Source organism: Panulirus ornatus, chromosome 39, assembly GCF_036320965.1.
Source record: "Panulirus ornatus isolate Po-2019 chromosome 39, ASM3632096v1, whole genome shotgun sequence".
Taxonomy (NCBI): domain Eukaryota; kingdom Metazoa; phylum Arthropoda; class Malacostraca; order Decapoda; family Palinuridae; genus Panulirus; species Panulirus ornatus.
Genome location: NC_092262.1, coordinates 3,515,087 through 3,536,657, shown reverse-complemented (window position 1 = coordinate 3,536,657; position 21,571 = coordinate 3,515,087). Strand labels below are relative to the sequence as shown.

Sequence of the window (21,571 nt, the reverse complement as noted above, 5' to 3'; positions counted from 1 at the left end):
ACACACACACACACACACACAGAAGACTAGCTTATGTTTTCAAGTCCAGCCACCGCGTTAAAAGATGTGGTACAAAGAACTAATATATATATATATATATATATATATATATATATATATATATATATATATATATATATATATATATATATAAAAGATGCAGAGGAGAGCAAAATAGATGATATTAATATTGAGAGAGCTCCATTACAGTGAGAGGTTATAGATTATTTATCTGTCCACCGTGGAAGAGAGAAGAGTAATTGGTTATTCGATCACATAACCTTGTAGATAGATCACCCAAATGCCAAAACATTAAGAAAGGACGTTGTTTAAAGAAAAAAAAAGATAATACAGAACTACGTTTATTGTATAAGGGCAATAGATGAATACGAGGAATTTATAAGACTGTGAATGCTTACAGTTCTCAAAACACTGAAAAGTCGTATGACAGTATTGAACGCTCGGTAGATAAGAGCCTCGGTTACGTAGAGCTCCCTCCCTGTACTTTATAAAGAGGTAATTACACGAACACACACACACACACACACACACACACACACACACACTATTTTTCATCGAAATGATTAGCGCTTTCCATGTTTTATAATTGAAATATTACCTTTTCAATAATACTCTTATTTTTTTCCGAGGAAATATATACATAATCCGTAAAAAAGCGCTCAATGAAATATATTGGTGGAGTAAATGTGAAAGCAATATTAATCCTGGTTAGTGAGGCTGTTGAGGTAAAGGAGTGTTGCGTGTTGTGGGTCATTAAGAGGAGAGACGAGGTCAGCCCAGGTCATGCATATTCTCACACTTAGGTACATGTATGAAAACACACACACACACACACACACACACACACACATACACACAATCAAACAAACATGCAAACAGACATACACACATAGGCATAGACAGGACACACACACACACACACACACTCACACACACACACACACACACACACACACAGTCAAAAGCATACACGAACACGCTCACAAATACCTCACAGAAATGACACACACACACAAACAGACAGACAATCATGCCGTTAATTACACTTATAAAAGACACGTGATTAACTCCTAAATTTTAAATGGGGTTTGAATCTTCTGGATTCATGGTCTACCTTTTTTTTTTTTTAGACTAATTAGTGAGTAATTGATATAGAGAACAATATAAACATCTCCAGGTATCAAGCATTCATTATCTTTTAAAACCTTTAGTACGACGGAAAACGACCCTTGGGTACGACTTTTAAGGCTCAAGCACGACGGTACGACCCATGGGTGTGATGATTTGGCCTTTGGCCTTACCGTCGTGCTCAAGGGTCGTCGTCCCCGCGTGCCTAAGGGTCGCAACGTCGTACTGAAGGGGGGGCTAGAAATATGGGGGTGAAAGGAGTTTTCCCCATTATATATAAAATTTGGAATTAAATACAGACTATTTTATGAGTATATAAAAAACAGGTTATTGGTGGGTTCTCTCTGACCCGATGCATTTCTTCCTTGGAAAGACACTGTTACTCTCGCCGTTGTCACCGTTGCTGCTGCTGTTGTACAGAGCTCTGTTGTCCCTGTTGCTGCTGTTGCCTCTGCTGTTGGTGTAGCTGTTGTACAGAGCTCTGTTGTTCCTGTTGCTGCTGCTCCTTTTGCCATCAGGACTGTCGTTTCTGTTACCGGTCGCTGTTCCGACGCGTCGGACCTGTGTCGCACCCCCTCCCAAACGTCCCCATAAAACGGGGACGTCCTCGACTTTTTCCTGCCGTCTGTGGAGGGGGCGGTGACCCTCAGCAGTGACCAGGGAGTGCCAGGGGGTGCCAGTGACAGCTGGATGAGTAGGAGGAGCGACAGTAGGGCCAGCAACGTCACGAGAGAGGGGGGTTCAGCCCCTATGGAGGATGAGGATTCGCCCCCATGTTGCATGGCAGCAGGGTATTCTTCTGGCGAAAATGGGGAAGTGCAAGAAGTAGACGCAATAAAGGAGGCTTTTGTGGTGTCTTGTGAGGTGCTTTTGTTATTCCTTTTGTGGTGGTTTTGTGGTTTATGTCATAATATTACTGTGGCGTCTTGTGTGGTGCCTTCTGTGGTATCTTGTGTGGTATGTATTGTGGTGGTTTTGAACAGGCACTCTCTGTGGCGTCTTTAGTGCTATTTTATCAACGTTCTTTTGGATCTTTTATCATTACTGTTGTGGTATTTAAGTATTTCTATATTTGAGTAGGAACAAATGTTTGTTATAAATATGTAATAAAAGACAATCTATATAATCGTGCATCCAGTTCTATGTATATATTTTGTAATGTAAAAGTTCAAAGTATGATATGCAAATATATAATTTTAGAATGGTTGATGATAGTGATTTCATAGCTGATGGTGATAATGATGAATGGATATCGGTGATGATATTAAGGAGAGCAATAATAGTAGTTATTGAAAGAAGGATGATTTAGAGAGATAGTGAAAAAGTCGATGGATGGGTAATAGTGAATAGTAAATGATTGTGATATTAGTGGTTAATGATGGTGTTTGTTGACGATGAAATAAGATAGAGAACTACGATAATAGAAATGAAAAACTTAAAAGGTGAGAATATGTAGTGAATGATAAAGATGTAGTGTCTTTGGTAGTGAATAATGAAGATGCAGTTTCTTGCTTGTGTGAAGTGAAGATGAAGGATATTGAAATTATACGGTGACAGAGGTGTATAGTGATGATGATAATGAGTGTATAGTGACAGTTTTTTGAGATCATTGCTAACGTGTTTTGATTCTGGTTGTAAACATTATTGTGATTCTGGTTGTAAACATGTATTTATGATAACATCTGATGAAGCTGGACATAGTTATCAACAATGATTGTGAAAGACCGTGATGAAACATTAGTAGTGCCAATGGTGGTGATAGTGAGGATAGTGAAGATAACAGGAGGACTCACCATTCAGGATGTGCACCAGGATAGAAGCTGGCTTGGTATTGGACGGCGCACATGTGTAGTTACCTGAGTGGTGCCTGTTAGCGCTGGTCACCATCAATACACTTGTGTGGTCATCACTTTCCACAACCACGCTCTGTCAAACCAGAAACAACCATTGCTTAGAGGCCATTAATACACTTGTGTGGTCATCACTTCCCACAACCTCGCCCTGTCAAACCAGAAACAACCATTGCTTAGAGGCCACCTTCCTGAGAGAACCACAGGAGAAAGGAAACACGAAGATCTGTTAATACCCGAAAGCGCTCAGGATTTTCGTGTGTCCTTTTCCATGTGTTCTTTTCAGCAATCTCAGTTATTAACTCTTAACTCCAGCACCACGAGAAATATCATTGAATCTTCTATTATTAAATACACAAAGAATTATAATCTTAATATTAGTGATGGTCTATACAAATTGGATTGCTTTATTGTTGATAAAATTTGTAAACAGTTCACCTTCTTGTCCACATAATAAGTTTATGATGCGATCGTTGTCTGTCGTGGACAGTCACATGTTTACCAAATGGCGTCCTAGCTACGTCGCTTCGTTTTAGATCAACGGACTGCTATATTTCTCTCTTGTGTCTCCCTTGATGATGTGATTATGACACGAAAGTGCACTTGGGAACTTATCGTGCTTCATTTTCCCCGTGGACTCGTAGGAATATATATATATATATATATATATATATATATATATATATATATATATATATATATATATATCTTAATCCCCTATCCCCAGGGATAGAAGGCGACTAAAAGGGGAGGGAGCGGGGGGCTGGAAATCCTCCCCTCTTTTTTTTTTTTTTTTTTTTTCCAAAAGAAGGAACAGAGAATTGGGCCAGGTGAGGGTATTCCCTCAAAGGCCCAGTCCTCTGTTCTTAACGCTACCTCGCTAATGCGGGAAATGGCGAATAGTTTGAAAGAAAGAAAAAATATATATATATATATATATATATATATATATATATATATATATATATATATATATATATATATATATATATATATATACACATACACTACCCTCCAATAGCCAGGATCGACCGGTACTCCTGCGTAGAAGGCTATGATCGCCTCTGCCTAGCGGTAGCGCTCCCGCCTCTTACGCAGGGGTCCCGGGTTCGATCCTGGTTTTTGGAGTTTAGTATGTTATATGGAAGTGCGCCCTCATATGCACTATTTACGTATATATAACAAATAATAACGACAAAGAAAGTGTCTTACGAGTTAAAGCTCCGTGAAATGTAAATGATTTTTCTTCTAGTATTATAAAGCTATAATAAAATCCTGGAGCGTCTTCAAAACGTTTTTTTCTCCTTAAAACGTTTGCTTAAGACTCCATCACTGTGAAAACGTTTGCTTAAGACCCCATCACTGTGAAAACGTACTGTCATACTACAGTTTTTATACGTGCTCACGAAAAATGAAAAAAATCCATTCCCCTCATAATGTTACAACGAAATTGTGTGTACAACAAGTTTTTTAAAAAAGGGGGAAAAAAATGGTATGAATATATTTTTTTCCCTATCGCTATTCATCAAAGCCCATTACGAATAAAAACATTTTGTATCTGCCCTCAGAGAACATATATATTTAACCCTTCAGCATAAAATACGTGTATATATATATATATATATATATATATATATATATATATATATATATATATATATATATATATATATATATAATATTCCTTTGAGTCCACGGGGAAAATGAGACACGATAAGTTCCCAAGTGCACTTTCGTGTGATAATCAAAATCATCAAGGGGGAGACAAGAGAGAAATATATCAGTCAGTTGATGTACAACGAAGAAACGTAGCTAGGACGCCATTTGGTAAGCACGTGATTGTCCAAATGGTGTCCTAGCTACATCTCTTCGTTGTATGTCAACATATAATATTTCTTTATCTCGTAATGATGTGTTTATTACACGAAAGTGTACTTGGGAACTCACCGTGTTTTATTTTCCCCGTGGACTCATAGAAATATATATATATATATATATATATATATATATATATATATATATATATATATATATATATATATATATATATATTTCATACTATTCGCCATTTCCCGCATCAGCGAGGTAGCGTTAAGAACAGAGGACTGGGCCTTTGAGGGAATATCCTCACCTGGCCCCCTTCTCTGTTCCTCCTTTTGGAAAATTAAAAAAAATGAGAGGGGAGGATTTCCAGCCACCCGCTCCCTCCCCTTTTAGTCGCCTTGTATATATATATATAATGGAAACTTATAATTTTCGTATTAAGATCATGACATTATACAAAGATTAACTTGAAATCTTTGCAAAATGAGACGGGGTCAAATTCCTGGTCTGGGATTCCTCCAGACTGAACCCCAAGGGTTGATTTCGTTGCTACAGTCTACATTATCTGTAGTGAGTCAGTGAAGTAGAAAGTTGACTGCTCCTTTGTCCATGGCCGTTTAACCTCGCACCATAAGACAAAACAAAAAAATATCTTACCGCAGAATGAGGCGTCTATACTCCATTTACCGAAGAAACATATACCTTGCTACGAAATATACAACTCAAATATGATAAAAGAAGTAGAGAAATATTGATTTGGAAGTACTATAATGACAGCATGAGTAATATTTTTCCCCATTTTAGAATATTTAAACCAATAACGTATGAACAAGATTCATATGTTCACCCCAGTGGCATAGTATATATATATATATATATATATATATATATATATATATATATATATATATATATATATATATATTCATTTATTTATTCATATTGCTTTGTCGCTGTCTCCCGCGTTAGCGAGGAAGCGCAAGGAAACAGACGAAAGAATGGCCCAACCCACCCACATACACATGTATATACATACGCGTCCACACACGCAAATATACATACCTATACATCTCAACGTATACATATATATACACACACAGACATATTACATATAAACACATGTACATAAATGCAAACTGTCTGCCTTTATTCATTCCCATCGCCACCTCTGTACCCTTCTATAGAATATTTACCTCAATCATTAAATCTGCATTCCACAATAGAATAATATATATATATATATATATATATATATATATATATATATATATATATATATATATATATATATATATATATATATATTAGCCAGGCCCATAGCCTAGCGGTTCGCATGCCTGCCTCTTGCACAGGGGTCCCGGGTTCGATCCTGGCTGTTGGATGTTTGTGTGTGTATATATATATATATATATATATATATATATATATATATATATATCCTGCCCCTCGTATATCTACCCTCTGAAATATATCTACTCCTCCATCAAATATTTATCTTACCATCGTATAGTATCTTTCACATCATAACATCATTGAACCCCACCATGAAAGATCCCCCCTCCCCACTAGAAAAATACCCCCCCCCCCTTACAACATAAAGTCCTTAACCCACACTAATGAAATTGGACACACACGCACCCCTCCGTCGCCCCCCATATACCACAACACTAAAATGACCCCCTGGCAATTAGTTACCCCAGCGCCATCTTCGGACTCGTAGTTAATCATGTCTGCTCCACGGTACCAGAAGACGTAGGATAAGGCTTCTGTTGTGTGATGCATAATGCATACCAGGCGCAGAGTCGACCCCAGCTTGACGTGTTTCTCAGGAGCGCCGAGGATCTCTGCTTGCGCTTCTGTCAGGGAGAGGGAAACGTGGCTTTGAAAAAGGATTACACAGACACACACACACACTATTTGCTATAAAGTTAGAGAAACCTAATCTTATTTTTTTCTCTAGATAGATAGATGGTTATAGAACTCAGTGCTATAAATGATGCCTCATTGTCGTTATACAACGATTGAACCATCATCATAAATTCGTTTCAACGTACCGTTTTAAGACTTCGTTGAACGTTAAGACGTAGAACTTACCTACGACCTCTCTCGTTGAACGTTAAGACGTAGAACTTACCCACGACCTCTCTCGTTGAACGTTAAGACGTAGAACTTACCCACGACCTCTCTCGTTGAACGTTAAGACGTAGAACTTACCTACGACCTCTCTCGTTGAACGTTAAGACGTAGAACTTACCCACGACCTCTCTCGTTGAACGTTAAGACGTAGAACTTACCCACGACCTCTCTCGTTGAACGTTAAGACGTAGAACTTACCCACGACCTCTCTCGTTGAACGTTAAGACGTAGAACTTACCCACGACGTCGAGGTGGACGAAAAGCGACGTTGGGGGGTGTGAGGACACTTGACATTCGTAGACTCCTGCATCTCGCGGTTGCACATAACGGACATGTAGTTGCCAGTCCTGTGGGTAGAATATATGACAGCTAGAGACTTGAGTGTGTGGACGAATGGGGCCTTTGTTGTCTTTTCCTAGCGCTACCTCGCACACATGAGGGGGGAGGGGGTTGTTATTCCATGTGTGGCGAGGTGGCGACGGGAATGAATGAAGGCAGACAGTATGAATTGTGTACATGTGTATATATGTATATGTCTGTGTGTGTATATATATATATGTATACGTTATGTATAGGTATGTATATTTGCGTGTGTGGACGTGTATGTATATACATGTGTATGTGGGTGGGTTGGGCCATTCTTTCGTCTGTTTCCTTGCGCTACCTCGCTAACGCAGGAGACAGCGACAAAGCAAAATAGATAAGTAATATATATATATATATATATATATATATATATATATATATATATATATATATATATATATATATATCTGTTTCTCACACATCTTAAATCTTTCTCTTTTCTTTTGTTTTCTTTGAGAAAATAACTTATAATGCGTCGTGACCCGGGGCCATCCCCCCTGTTTGAAGCCAAGGAGAATTCAAACAACCTTTTTGTGTTGTGTTCTTAGCCTTTTGTTTATTCTTTGGGGTGTGGAGTGTGGTGTTTGTTTGTCTCATGTGTTTGGTTTTCGTTTGTGGGATGATCATTGGTTTGAGGATGGGGAATATGATTAAGAGACGAAAAGAGGATTTAATTTTTTTGTTCTGCTTTGCTGTAGTGATTTTCACGTGTGGGGCGTGCAGCTTGGTCACACACACACACACACACACACACACACACACACACACACACACACACAGACACACAGACACACACACACACACACACACACACACACACACACAGAAGGGTCAGCTTAAAGGGTAACTACTCCTCATACCCAAGGGTCAAACCGTCGTATCAAGGGTCGTACCGTCGTGTTTGAGGGTCGTACCATCGCGTTTGAGTCTCATATCGTCGAGTTTGAGGGTCGTACCGTCGTGTTTGAGGGTAGTACCATCGCGTTTGAGTCTCATATCGTCGAGTTTGAGGGTCGTATCGTCGAGTTTGAGGATCGTACCGTCGTGTTTAGGGCCGTACCCTCGAGTTTGAGTCTCATATCGTCGAGTTTGAGGGTCGTACCGTCGTGTTTGAGGGTCGTACCATCGTGTTTGAATCATATCGTCGAGTTTGAGGGTCGTACCGTCGTGTTTAGGGTCGTACCGTCGTACTCAAAAAAAAAAAAAAGGGCCCACACTGTAAATGAGGAATACATTATGGATCACACGGTATCTTCCTCTCCCAAGCTGTAATATACACTTTGAAACTACAGACACACTGATCACACGAAGAGATCAGATGAATCTTCGAAAACCACTCCATTTGAAATGAAACCCCTGATATACCCCCCAGAGATTATATTACGACCCCCCCAGAGATTGTATTATGACCCCCAGAGATCGTATTTTTATTGTATCGTGGAAGGTGACACTGGCCTGAACTACAGTGGATGTATTTATGGTGATTGCATTATAAGTATGATGTGTATTTGATTGTAGCTGATGTATGATAGTCGTCTCAAATGTGTCTTTATAAAGTATCTTTTAAAGTAAATATTAAGTGAATATCATACACCCATTTGTGTATTAAGGTATGCTGTTGATATGTGATGAAGCCATGTGACTGGTATTATTCTGAGATGGTTTTTATGTGATTCTATGTGATTTAATTTTTTTTAGATTGATTTTTATGTGTGTGTGATTATGTGAAGTTTGTGTGATGATCTGAGGTATGTGAGTGTATGATAGCATTGAATATTCACATGGATTATCTGATATATACTTCCTCAGTCTTAATAGGATATAAGATCGTGTTTCACATATTTTCACATATTTCGGTACCAATCGCCAGTACCAATCGGCAGTATCTATCACCAGTACCAATCACTAGTACCAATCACTAGTACCAATCGCCAGTACCAATCACTAGTACCAATCACTAGTACCAATCTCCAGTACCAATCAGTTTCTGCTTAACACCAGATAATCTTAGCGAGCACATTATGCTTTTCATAATAATCTTCATCACTTATAAAAGTAATTAACTAGTGTATTAAATAGGATGATTAAAGACCCAACTCATTAAGGCTGGCTGTTAAAAAATCGCTCCTGGAATAAATGGTCTGCAACATTTTTTTTAAATGGTCTGCAACATTTTTTAAAAAAATGGTCTGCAACATTTTTTTTTTTAGGTCTGCAACATTTTTTTTTAGGTCTGCAACATTTTTTTTAGGTCTGCAACATTTTTTTTAGGTCTGCAACATTTTTTTTTAGGTCTGCAACATTTTTTTTAGGTCTGCAACATTTTTTTAGGTCTGCAACATTTTTTTTAGGTCTGCAACATTTTTTTTTAAGTCTGCAACATTTTTTTTAAGTCTGCAACATTTTTTTAAATAGTCTGCAAATAGCAATTTTTTTTTAAAAAAAGTAGTCTGCAACATTTTATTAGATAGTCTGCAACATTTTTTAAAATGGTCTGCAACATTTTTTTTTTAAATGATCTACTGCATTTTGTAAATGGTCTGCAACATTTGTAGATGGTCTGCTGCATTTTGTAAAATGGTCAGCACTTTTTTTTTTTTTTTAGAATGGTCTGTAACCATATTTTTTAAATGGTTTGCGACAATCTTTTTTGAATGGTCTGCAACAGTCTTTTTTAAATGGTCTGCGACTTTTTTTTTTTTAATGATCTGCTGCATTTCTTTTCAATGATCTGCAACATTTCTTAAATGGTCTGCTGCATTTTGTAAAATGGTCAGCAGCATTTTTTTTTTTTTTTTAGAATGGTCTGCAACCATCTTTATTAAATGGTCTGCAACTGTCTTTTTTAAATGGTCTGCAACATTTTTTTTAAATGGTCTGACATTTTTTTTAAATGGTCTGCAACATTTTTTTTAAATGGTCTGCAACAATTTTTTAAAATGATTTGCAACATTTTCCTTTTTCTTCGTAAGAAATTTGGATGATTGCAAAGACGTCCTGGATTACTGTAAACAGGAAGTGGAAAATGGGAATTGGTACTAACCAAATGGTACTATGAAGTTAAATGAAGAAGAAACTACACCACTAGGCTTCTCCTCATCACATACCACTGTCACTATCCATGTACCACTGTCACTATCCATGTACCACTGTCACTATCCTTGTACCACTGTCACTATCCATGTACCACTGTCACTATCCATGTACCACTGTCACTATCCATGTACCACTGTCACTATTCATGTCACTATCGTCTAAGATCATCATCATCATCACCATTATCATCATCATCATCACCATCATCATCATCATCATCATCATCATCATCATCATCATCATTTTCAACACAGTGAGCCACTTTTGAACTTACCCAGTGGACGTAGTTCACTGAGAATCGGTCATCGCTGGAGTGGGCGTGGAGACCCACTGTCAAAAGCTGATAATCCCTCTTTCTGATCCAGGATACCTGCAGGGGAGAGAGAGAGAGAGAGAGTGAGTGAGTGAGAGAGAGAGAGAGAGAGAGAGAGAGAGAGAGAGAGAGAGAGAGAGAGAGAGAGAGAGAGAGACTCTTAAGTCTCTTCTTAATTCATATGAGGGGAGAGAGATAGATAGATATAGATAGGTAGATATATATATATATATATATATATATATATATATATATATATATATATATATATATATATATATATATGTATATATATATAGATAGATAGATAGATAGATAGATAGAGAGAGAGAGAGAGAGAGAGAGAGAGAGAGAGAGAGAGAGAGAGAGAGAGAGAGAGAGAGAGAGAGAGAGAGGCTGTTAGTCTCCTCTTAATTCATAACATCTGTGAGGGGAGAGTGAGATAGATAGAGAGAGAGAGAGAGAGAGAGAGAGAGAGAGAGAGAGAGAGAGAGAGAGAGAGAGAGAGAGAGAGAGAGAGAGACAGGGGCTGCCACGTGCCAACAAGTGCTACGTGCACCCATCATTAGAAAACACTAATTTAACAGAGTTCAACATGGGTAAGCTGTTTTCCCAGAGGTGATAGACTTGTTAATTAACATAGTTTAAACTACCTCCCAGGTACATGATGTTAATTAAGTTTAAACTACCTCCCAGGTACATGATGTTAATTAAGTTTAAAATACCTCCTAGGGACATGATGTTAATTAACAGTTTAAACTACCTCCCAGGGACATGATGTTAATTAACATAGTTTAAACTACCTCCCAGGGACATGATGTTAATTAACATAGTTTAAACTACCTCCCAGGGACATGATGTTAATTAACATAGTTTAAACTACCTCCCAGGGACATGATGTTAATTAACATACCTTAAAAACTGTTGAGGTAAAGATTTATAGTAATACTTTCCCTATCTGAATCACATATATAATTAGTAAATTTGCTAATATATATATATATATATATATATATATAATATATATATATATATATATATATATATATATATATATATATATATATATTTATTTATTTATTTATTTATATACACACAGAACACATAGGTTCCCAGAACTGCAAGGCAAGAATTAATATTGAAGGGAAAAAAATGAATATTTGGGTTTTTAGGAAAAAAATATTTGGGTACTTGGTGTTGGGGTAAAATCTTGATATTTGGCCAGTATTCGGGGCGAATATTAATACCTGGCCTCTTATGTATGGAGAAATCCGAATATCTGTTCTATTGCGCAATGGAAAATGAGAATGTTAAACCCTTAATGTTTGGGACATGTAAATATTTTGATATTTGGCGTAGGGGGAAAGCCCGGAATATTTCGTCGTTGGTGGACGAAAAACTCCGCGTATTTGGGCATGCGTATTTGGCGTAAAGGGATGACTAGGCCATTTGGTTCATTATGAGTATGAAAACCCAAAATATTTGGTCCTTAGCGTATAGGAAGATTGGAGTATTTGGCTTTTGACCCCTGAGGGTATGTGAATATCTGATATGTGGAATAGGGAACACCTGAATCTTTGGTCTATGATCTTTGAGAAGATTTGAATGTCAGATATGTGGAGTTGGTTGAATCACAATATTTTTGATTTGGAGTTTAAAGAAGAGAGAGAAAATATCCCATTATTTTCTTAGGTGAAAATATTGATTATTTCACCTTAAATCCGAATACTCTATTTTGTGGTGCGGTGAGAAATATGAATACATCATCTGTCATGTACGGGAAGATCTGAATATTTTCTCTGCAGCGTAGCCGACACACGAATATTTTATCTCGATCTTAAATATGAAAGAAATGAATATTTAGCAAGGGGTGGGGGTGGGGGGGGGGAATATTAAGAGAGTCGGGGGGTCGATAAAGTGGCAAATGACTGCTTCTGATATGGGTAACTTGGTCTAACTTACGGCACTTGATAGTGTCATGGCACTGTCTGTACCCCAAGGTGACTCTTGGCACTATCTGTACCCGTAGGTGACTTTCCTGGTACTGTCTGTACCCCCAGGTGACTCATGGCACTGTCTGTGCCCCCAGGTGACTCATGGCTCTGTCTCTTCCCCAGGTGACTCATGGCACTGTCCTTACCCCTAGGTGACTCTTGGCTCTGTCTCTTCCCCAGGTGACTCATGGCACTGTCTGTTCCCTTAGGTGACTCTTGGCACTGTCAGTTACCCTAGGTGACTCTTGGCACTGTCTCTTCCCCAGGTGACTTGGCACTGTCTGTACCCCAGGTGACTCTCATGGCACTGTGTTCTCCCAGGTGACTCATGGCACTGTCTTTACCCCTAGGTGACTCTTGGCACTGTTCGTAGTGCTAAAGTTGTCTTATGGCACTGTTTACAGTGATATTCTCTCCTCGACCTACCCAGTGGATTACTGTCCACTGAGGGACAGTGCCTTCCTCTCCTTAAGTAGTCCCCCCTTTTGGCTTTCCACCCCTTTGCCAGTGGGTGCCATGCCTCCTCTCCCTCTTCTTCGAGTGCCATTTACTCTCACTCGAGAGCCATTTACTCTCACTCGAGTGCCATTTACTCTCACTCGAGAGCCATTTACTCACTCGAGAGCCATTTACTCTCACTCGAGAGCCATTTACTCTCACTCGAGTGCCATTTACTCTCACTCGAGTGCCATTTACTCTCACTCGAGTGCCATTCTTCACTTCCCTCTAGGCATGGCCCCCCCCACCCCAAAGTTTGGCACACCTTTAACACAGATTTTGGCACTTTACCAACCCTAACTCTTGGCCTCTCCTTACCCCCTTGCCCCAATGTGGCACTCCCCCTTCAGCCCCCCTTGCCCCACTACGGCAGCCTCCCTTTAGCCCTGTCATTCCCCCTTTATCCCCCCTTGCCCACTGTGGCATCCTCCCTTGCCCCACTGTGTCACTCCCCCTTTAGGTCCCCCTTTCGCCCCACTGTGTCTCTCCCCCTTTAGCTCCCCCTTTAGCCCCACTGTGTCTCTCCCCCTTTAGCTCCCCCTTGAACCCCACTGTGTCACTCCCCCTTTAGCTCCCCCTTGAGCCCCACTGTGTCACTCCCCCTTTAGCTCCCCCTTGAACCCCACTGTGTCATTCCCCCTGTAGCTCCCCCTTTCGCCCCACTGTCTCTCTCCCCCTTTAGCTCCCCCTTGAACCCCACTGTGTCACTCCCCCTTTAGCTCCCCCTTTAGCCCCACTGTGTCACTCCCCCTTTAGCTCCCCCTTTCGCCCCACTGTGTCATTCCCCCTTTAGCCCCTTCCCACTGTGTCACTCCCCCTTTAGCTCCGCCTTGAACCCCACTGTGTCATTCCCCCTTTAGTTCCCCCTTTCGCCCCACTGTGTCATTCCCCCTGTAGCTCCCCTTTCGCCCCACTGTGTCATTCCCCCTTTAGCTCCCCCTTGAACCCCACTGTATCACTCCCCCTTTAGGCTTTCCCCTGAAGTGGCACTCACCAAGCCGCCAGTGGCACTGGAGGTCTTGCAGTGGAGAATGACGGACGCTCCGACCTGGGCTGTGACGATGCTATTGTTTCGGGTCACGAACCTCCCGCCTGTGACCTTTTGACCTCCCGTGACCTCCACCTGGTTGTGGTGGTTGCTGGTCCAGCGGGCTGGTCCGGGAGCAAAATGGTAGTTTTGACCGTCAGCATGGGATATCAGGCTTGTTGTGGGAGAGAGAGAGAGAGAGAGAGAGAGAGAGAGAGAGAGAGAGAGAGAGAGAGAGAGAGAGAGAGAGAGAGAGAATTTTACCAAAGAAAAATTATCTCCATGAATGGAAAGATTTCGAAGTTCAAAAAGGAATGGGACGTTTGTGTGTGTGTGTGTGTGTGTGTGTGTGTGTGTGTGTGTGTGTGTGAGAGAGAGAGAGAGAGAGAGAGAGAGAGAGAGAGAGAGAGAGAGAGAGAGAGAGAGAGAGAGAGAGAGAGAGAATTTTACCAAAGAAAAATTATCTCCATGAATGGAAAGATTTCGAAGTTCAAAAAGGAATGGGACGTTTGTGTGTGTGTGTGTGTGTGTGTGTGTGTGTGTGTGAGAGAGAGAGAGAGAGAGAGAGAGAGAGAGAGAGAGAGAGAGAGAGAGAGAGAGAGAGAGAGAGAGAATTTTACCAAAAGAAAAATTGAATTGTCTCCATAAATCGAAAAAATATCAAGGTTCAAAAAGGAATGGGACGCATTGGTGGGAGAGAGAGAGAGAGAGAGAGAGAGAGAGAGAGAGAGAGAGAGAGAGAGAGAGAGAGAGAGAGAGAGAGAGAAAATGACTACCAAAAGAAAAATTGAATCATCTCCATAAATCGGTTCAAAAAGGAATGAGACGTGTGTGTGTGTGTGTGTGTGTGTGTGTGTGTGTGTGTGTGAGAGAGAGAGAGAGAGAGAGAGAGAGAGAGAGAGAGAGAGAGAGAGAGAGAGAGAGAGAGAGAGACGTTACTTTCTGGGAAAGGAGATATACGTGTGGGATAGGCACACATTACCCTGTGCTAAGGAGACATCAATTTTTGACAGGTGTGTTTCACTGGTTGACAGGGAGAGGTGCCTGTATTTGACAGGGAGAGGTGTCTGTATTTGACAGGGAAAGGTGCCTGTATTTGACAGGGAGAGGTGCCTGTATTTGACAGGGAGAGGTGCCTGTATTTGACAGGGAGAGGTGTCTGCATTTGACAGGGAGAGGTACCTGTATTTGACAAGGAGAGGTACCTGTATTTGACAGGGAGAGGTACCTGTATTTGACAGGCAGGGAACATAAATTTTTGACATGGAAAACTTTTATTTTTTCATGAGACAGGGAAGGGAATTCGAGCAAATTTTTGACAGAGGGGGACAGACACGAGTCGTCAGAAGAAAGTATTTAGAAAGCAAGAGAGGGAACAGGATAGTCGAAGGGAAATTAAAAAAAAGAGTTTAGCAAACTGAAGTGTTTTTTTGGGGAGAGAAAAATTGAATTGTTGTGTTCAATGGGAATATGATATTTGAGAGCAGTGGAATGTCTAGGAAGCAAAGACGTCTCTGTGTTAGGCTCAGAATAATGTCAATGCACAAAGTTGAATAATTTAGTGAGACGTTGGAGCGATCTTTGGTGTGTTTCATCAGTAGGAGATGCAAGGGGTTATATACCCGGGTTAACTCTCTCTCTCTCTCTCTCTCTCTCTCTCTCTCTCTCTCTCTCTCTCTCTCTCTCTCTCTCTCTCTCTCTCTCATTCTCTCGTACATGAATAATTTCCTGTCTCTAACGAGGATCATCTCTCTCTCTCTCTCTCTCTCTCTCTCTCTCTCTCTCTCTCTCTCTCTATCTCTATCTCTCTCGTACATAAATAATTTCCTATCTCTAACGACGATCAACTCTCTCTCTCTCTCTCTCTCTCTCTCTCTCTCTCTCTCTCTCTCTCTCTCTCTCTCTCTCTCGTACATGAATAATTTCCTATCTCTAACGAGGATCATCTCTCTCTCTCTCTCTCTCTCTCTCTCTCTCTCTCTCTCTCTCTCTCTCTCTCTCTCTCTCTCTCTCTCTCTCTCATTCTCTCGTACATGAATAATTTCCTATCTCTTACATAAGTAATTTCCTATCTCTAACGAGGATCAACTCTCTCTCTCTCTCTCTCTCTCTCTCTCTCTCTCTCTCTCTCTCTCTCTCTCTCTCTTTCTCTCATTAACTCACGCACTCACTAGACAATAGAAGGCACTTACCCCCATCCTGGTCAGAGTGCGAGGGTATAGACAGACTCAGCACGCACAATATTTGGAGGATAAACATTCCTTTTATTTCCATCTTTACGTTCACCTCTTTACGTTCACCACTTTACGTTCACCACTTTTTTCTGTTTTCTGTCTTATTTGTTCACAACTTTACCTTCACCACTTTACGTTCAGCACTATACGTTCACCACTTTACGTTCACCACTTTACGTTCAACACTATACGTTCACCTCTTTACGTTCACCACTTTACGTTCAACACTATACGTTCACTTCTTTACGTTCGCCACTTTACGTTCACCAATTTGTTTTCTGTGTTCTATCTTATTCCAATAAATTATTGCTTCTCTCTCCCTTTCTTGTGTAGATTTTTTCTCTTTTCACTTATTATAACCTTGTTTATATTCTCTTTATTTATTTATATTCTCCTTATTTATTATTCCTTCTTCTTCCTTTACTTTGATTTAATGGTTATTATTCACATTTCTCCTTACACTGGATCCTTTATTCTATCTTGTCTTTTCTTTATATTCGCTTTTTTTCCCCTCAATTCACATCTTTCTATATTTATCACATATTTTCTTTATGTATATATCTTTCGTCTTCTTTTTATTTCCAGTTTCAGTTCCTGTTTTCTAACCTTATCTTAATACACTTACTCGTATATTTCATTGGTGTATCTTCATCTATAATGTAATCTGGTTTTGTAATGTAGTGTTTTTGTTTTGTTCTTGTTTTGCTATTTGTTTCTAACCTTTAATCACTTTTTTTTTTTTAGTAATTTCAACCATTTTTTTCATCATTTATTCATTGTATTCTTCCCTTATTCATTTCACAAATGAAATTCCAAGTCATTTTTTCTTATGTATTTTCCTTCGTAAAACGTAAAATTTAAATGTGTTGGCTTTTTTTATAACTTGCTTGCACAAATTTAAATGTGTATTTTTTTTTTACAAGTTACTTGCGAAGTGTTTTATATATATATATTTTTTTAATTCGTAAAATTCATGTAAATGAAATACTGTTATATCAGATATGTTGCTATATATGAATGTCACTCGACAAATATTTTTTCTTTTTTTTCTTTTTTTACGTATTTTGTTAGTTTATTTCAACATTCTGAAATGACATGACACATTATCATAAGTACAAAGTCACTCATGTTACGGCCAAAGTGTCGCCTTTAGGTTAAATCATGTCACTATCATGTCCCATATATTTTTTTTTTGCAATAGATTTTGTGATTTTTAAATTTTATGCCTGAAAAATTAATAATGGTTTCCGACTTTCAAATTTTTCTGTTAGTTATGTTCTAAATTCACGGTCACTTTTTAAATTTTTATGTATTTTATTTTCAGAATTCTTAAATTTCCAGAATTCTTAAATTTCCAGAATTTTTAAATTTCCAGAATTTTTAAATTTCCAGAATTTTTAAGATTTTAATTCGATTTCCAATGAGAAAATTTCACTTGTGTGTATCTCTTTTTAAGCCGTCTTGTCCCTCTTTATATCAATCCAAACTTGCCCTTTCTTTAGATCTTGAAATTTTAGAACTTACCTCTGTCTGTTTGACTGATCATTTATGTCTCCAGTGATACACAAACATGTTTTACGATTTTTAAATTTTTTTCCCTTGGAATATTTACACTTTTTAATGATAACATGGGTTCCTCATCTCGTTACACTTCGTCCATATTGCTCGTATCTTGCCTATGTATATTCAAGGATGCCAGGGCTCTGCAATAGAAAAAATACAGACATCAATAGTCAGCTTACACAATGGTATGTTGTGTTCGTTCGTGTGGGACGAGGGCTGGCTTAACGACCCGTACCTAGACCTTAACAATCACCATAGGCCATTAGCCATGTTGGCTCATATTACATAGACGGTAATGATTTAGAGAGGCAGGAGTGTTGATGATAGACGTCAAGTGATTAGTGTCTGTCTGTCTCTCTGTCTCTCTGTCTCTCTCTCTCTCTCTCTCTCTCTCTCTCTCTCTCTCTCTCTCTCGCGGTAGCGAGGTGTAGCGTGAAGAACAAGAGGACTGAGCCTTAGAGTAAATATCCTCCCTTGGCCTCCTTCTCTGTTCCTTCTTTTGGAAAACCAAAAATGGGAGGGGAACATTTCCAGCCCCCCTTCAGCTTCCTCCCATTTTAGTCGCCTTCTACGACACGCAGGGAATACGTGGCAAGTATTCTTTCTCCCCTATCCCCAGGGATAATGTATATATATATATATATATATATATATATATATATATATATATATATATATATATATATATATATATTATATATAAAGTTACTGAACTCCCTCCGCTAGCTCGGGGCTGTATCATTAGGAGTATAATTCCATCTAAGATATTCCTCTCCAAGAATCCACATTTCCCTCCGCCTGAAAACAGCGCCGCTTCGTCCTGGATGAGCCTTTGGAAAGTCACCTACCGCAAGACTAGCACACTTGTTTCCCAGGAAGAAGCAGGAGGAGGAGGAGGAGGACGTATAGGCGAGAGATAGACGAGATTGGAAAGAACAGAAGTAGTTGGGTAGATATTTTGTGTGTGTGTGTGTGTGTGTGTGTGTGTGTGTGTGTGGTGGGGGAGGGGTTGGTTCCAGTGCCTCCAAGCGTATGAGGAACTTGGGAGAAAGATACGCTTTTTGAGGAATCTTCGATGCTCGGGGTCCTTTACGCATTGCTTTCCAAAACCTTAGGGATGTCGACCACAGTGACCACACTGGAGGAGAAGCTTTGGTGGCCAGAACAGCCCTTTTGGAAACGCTAGGGGGCTTATGAGGGAACATGTTTTGATGCCAATTACACACACACACACACACACACACACACACACACACACACATACCTTTGAGAACGTGAGTTTGGCGACTCGGGAGAAGGTAGTGGGTCGGTGCGCACTCGAGAAATTATGGGTTTGTTGACCTGGATGTTTGGGGGGGGAGGTATGAAATGTGTGTGTGTGTGTGTGTGTGTGTGTGTGTGTGGGTGTATGTGTGTGTGTGTGTGTGATTACTGTTTGTGTGTTAAAGGGGGAGAGAGATTTACGTAAACCCCGTGTTGCCTCCGTCCCTAAACCTTCAGAATATGTACTACGTCTTCTATGTATCACACACACACACACACACACACACACACACACACACACACACACACACACACACACACCATCCTAAGTGTGTTACGTATCACTATGTATATGTGTGTGGTACATACCAGTATGCATATATTTATATTTATATATATATATATATATATATATATATATATATATATATATATATATATATATATATATATATATATATATATATTGGAAAGGATCACAATTTTGCGCGTGATCAAGATATTCCTCTGAGTCTGCTTGGAAAATGAAACACGAAAAGTTCCCAAGTGCACTTTCGTGTAATAATCACATCATCAGGGGAGACACAAGAGAGAAATATAACAGTCAGTTGATATACATCGAAGAGACGAAGCTAGGACGCCATTTGGTAAACATCCATCTTCCCCGTGGACTCATACGAATATATATATATATATATATATATATATATATATATATATACAACGTCTTATGTCTTACTGTGAAATCTTGGATCTACCTCGCGCAGACTGCCACTCTGGCCACAACCAACACATTTCTGAGGGTTCGTCCCTCAGTTAGATCTTCCTCTTTAACTGTGACCTGCTTTCATAACAGCCCTGCACTCACTTCATTCACCTACCTTCATAACAGGCCCTGCACTCACTTCATTCACCTACCTTCATAACAGGTCCTGCACTCACTTCATTCACCTACCTTCATAACAGCCCCTGCACTCACTACATTCACCTACCTTCATAACAGCCCTGCACTCGCTTCATTCACCATCATGCTATTCTCTTCATTCTGATACCCCTCCTCTCGTTTCCACTATAACCTTCATCTCTTCTTCTCCATTTGTTCACGAGTCTCGTGTGTGTCCCTTTCATTTCCTCCCTTCCATCTGTTTTCCCCCCATTCCACATCCACTTAGAAAACACACACACACACACACACACAAAATAATCTAATCTTTAGTTTTCTCATCTCACAAAACTCTCTCGTACTCCAACATTCCGCCAACAACCTCCAACAATCCAGGCTTTACCCTACACTCCTTCCTACTCCAACATTCCGCCAACAATCCAGGCTTTACCCCTACACTCCTTCCTACTCCAACATTCCGGCAACAGTCATTGTAGACCGTAGGCTTTGCCCTACACTCCTTGCTACTACACTCCTTGCTACATGTCGTAGAGGGCGTGTTTCTCGTCGTAATTGCCGTCGTAGAGACAAAATACCCGGCCATAAACAAACTCTCTCCCACGCTCCAGATTTCCATGCGACAATTCACGTTGAAAATATGACACAAATATCCATTATTCCGGTGACCATTGCATATATCATATAGGTTTCTTGTTTCTGACATATCTCCATTATCCGTTTTGACACACACACACACACACACACACACACACACACTCATATGTATATATATATATATATATATATATATATATATATATATATATATATATATATATATATATATATATATATATATACATCTTTTTTCTTTTTTTCATAATTTGTCGCTGTCTCCCGCGTTTGCGAGGTAGCGCAAGGAAACAGACGAAAGAAATGGCCCAACCCGCCCCCCATACACATGTACATACACACGTCCACACACGCAAATATACATACCTACACAGCTTTCCATGGTTTACCCCAGACGCTTCACATGCCTTGCTTCAATCCACTGACAGCACGTCAACCCCTGTATACCACATGACTCCAATTCACTCTATTTCTTGCCCTCCTTTCACCCTCCTGCATTTCTTGCCCTCCTTTCACCCTCCTGCATGTTCAGGCCCCGATCACACAAAATCTTTTTCACTCCATCTTTCCACCTCCAATTTGGTCTCCCTCTTCTCCTCGTTCCCTCCACCTCCGACACATATATCCTCTTGGTCAATCTCTCCTCACTCATTCTCTCCATGTGCCCAAACCATTTCAAAACACCCTCTTCTGCTCTCTCAACCACGCTCTTTTTATTTCCACACATCTCTCTTACCCTTAC

At 39.7% G+C, this 21,571-nt stretch overlaps 1 protein-coding gene across 3 annotated transcripts in view; it reads right to left on the bottom strand.

Moving 5' to 3' along the window:
* Positions 1 to 348: 348 nt before the first annotated feature.
* The window catches only part of LOC139761033 (uncharacterized), a 43,582-nt gene continuing 22,359 nt past the window's right edge, over positions 349 to 21,571 (bottom strand). Inside the window, exons 2-9 of one of the 3 annotated variants that reach the window (XM_071684785.1) lie at positions 16,643 to 18,190; positions 16,446 to 16,539; positions 14,221 to 14,378; positions 10,696 to 10,791; positions 7,198 to 7,306; positions 6,519 to 6,679; positions 2,943 to 3,075; positions 349 to 1,948 (exon numbers count right to left, since the gene is read on the bottom strand). In XM_071684785.1, coding sequence (XP_071540886.1) covers positions 1,455 to 1,948; positions 2,943 to 3,075; positions 6,519 to 6,679; positions 7,198 to 7,306; positions 10,696 to 10,791; positions 14,221 to 14,378; positions 16,446 to 16,527 — 1,233 coding nt within the window. In that variant the 5' untranslated portion in view covers positions 16,528 to 16,539; positions 16,643 to 18,190 and the 3' untranslated portion in view covers positions 349 to 1,454. Of the gene's footprint in view, positions 1,949 to 2,942; positions 3,076 to 6,518; positions 6,680 to 7,197; positions 7,307 to 10,695; positions 10,792 to 14,220; positions 14,379 to 16,445; positions 18,191 to 21,571 lie in introns of all 3 variants that reach the window. The other 2 variants (XM_071684786.1, XM_071684783.1) reach the window with 2 other exon arrangements.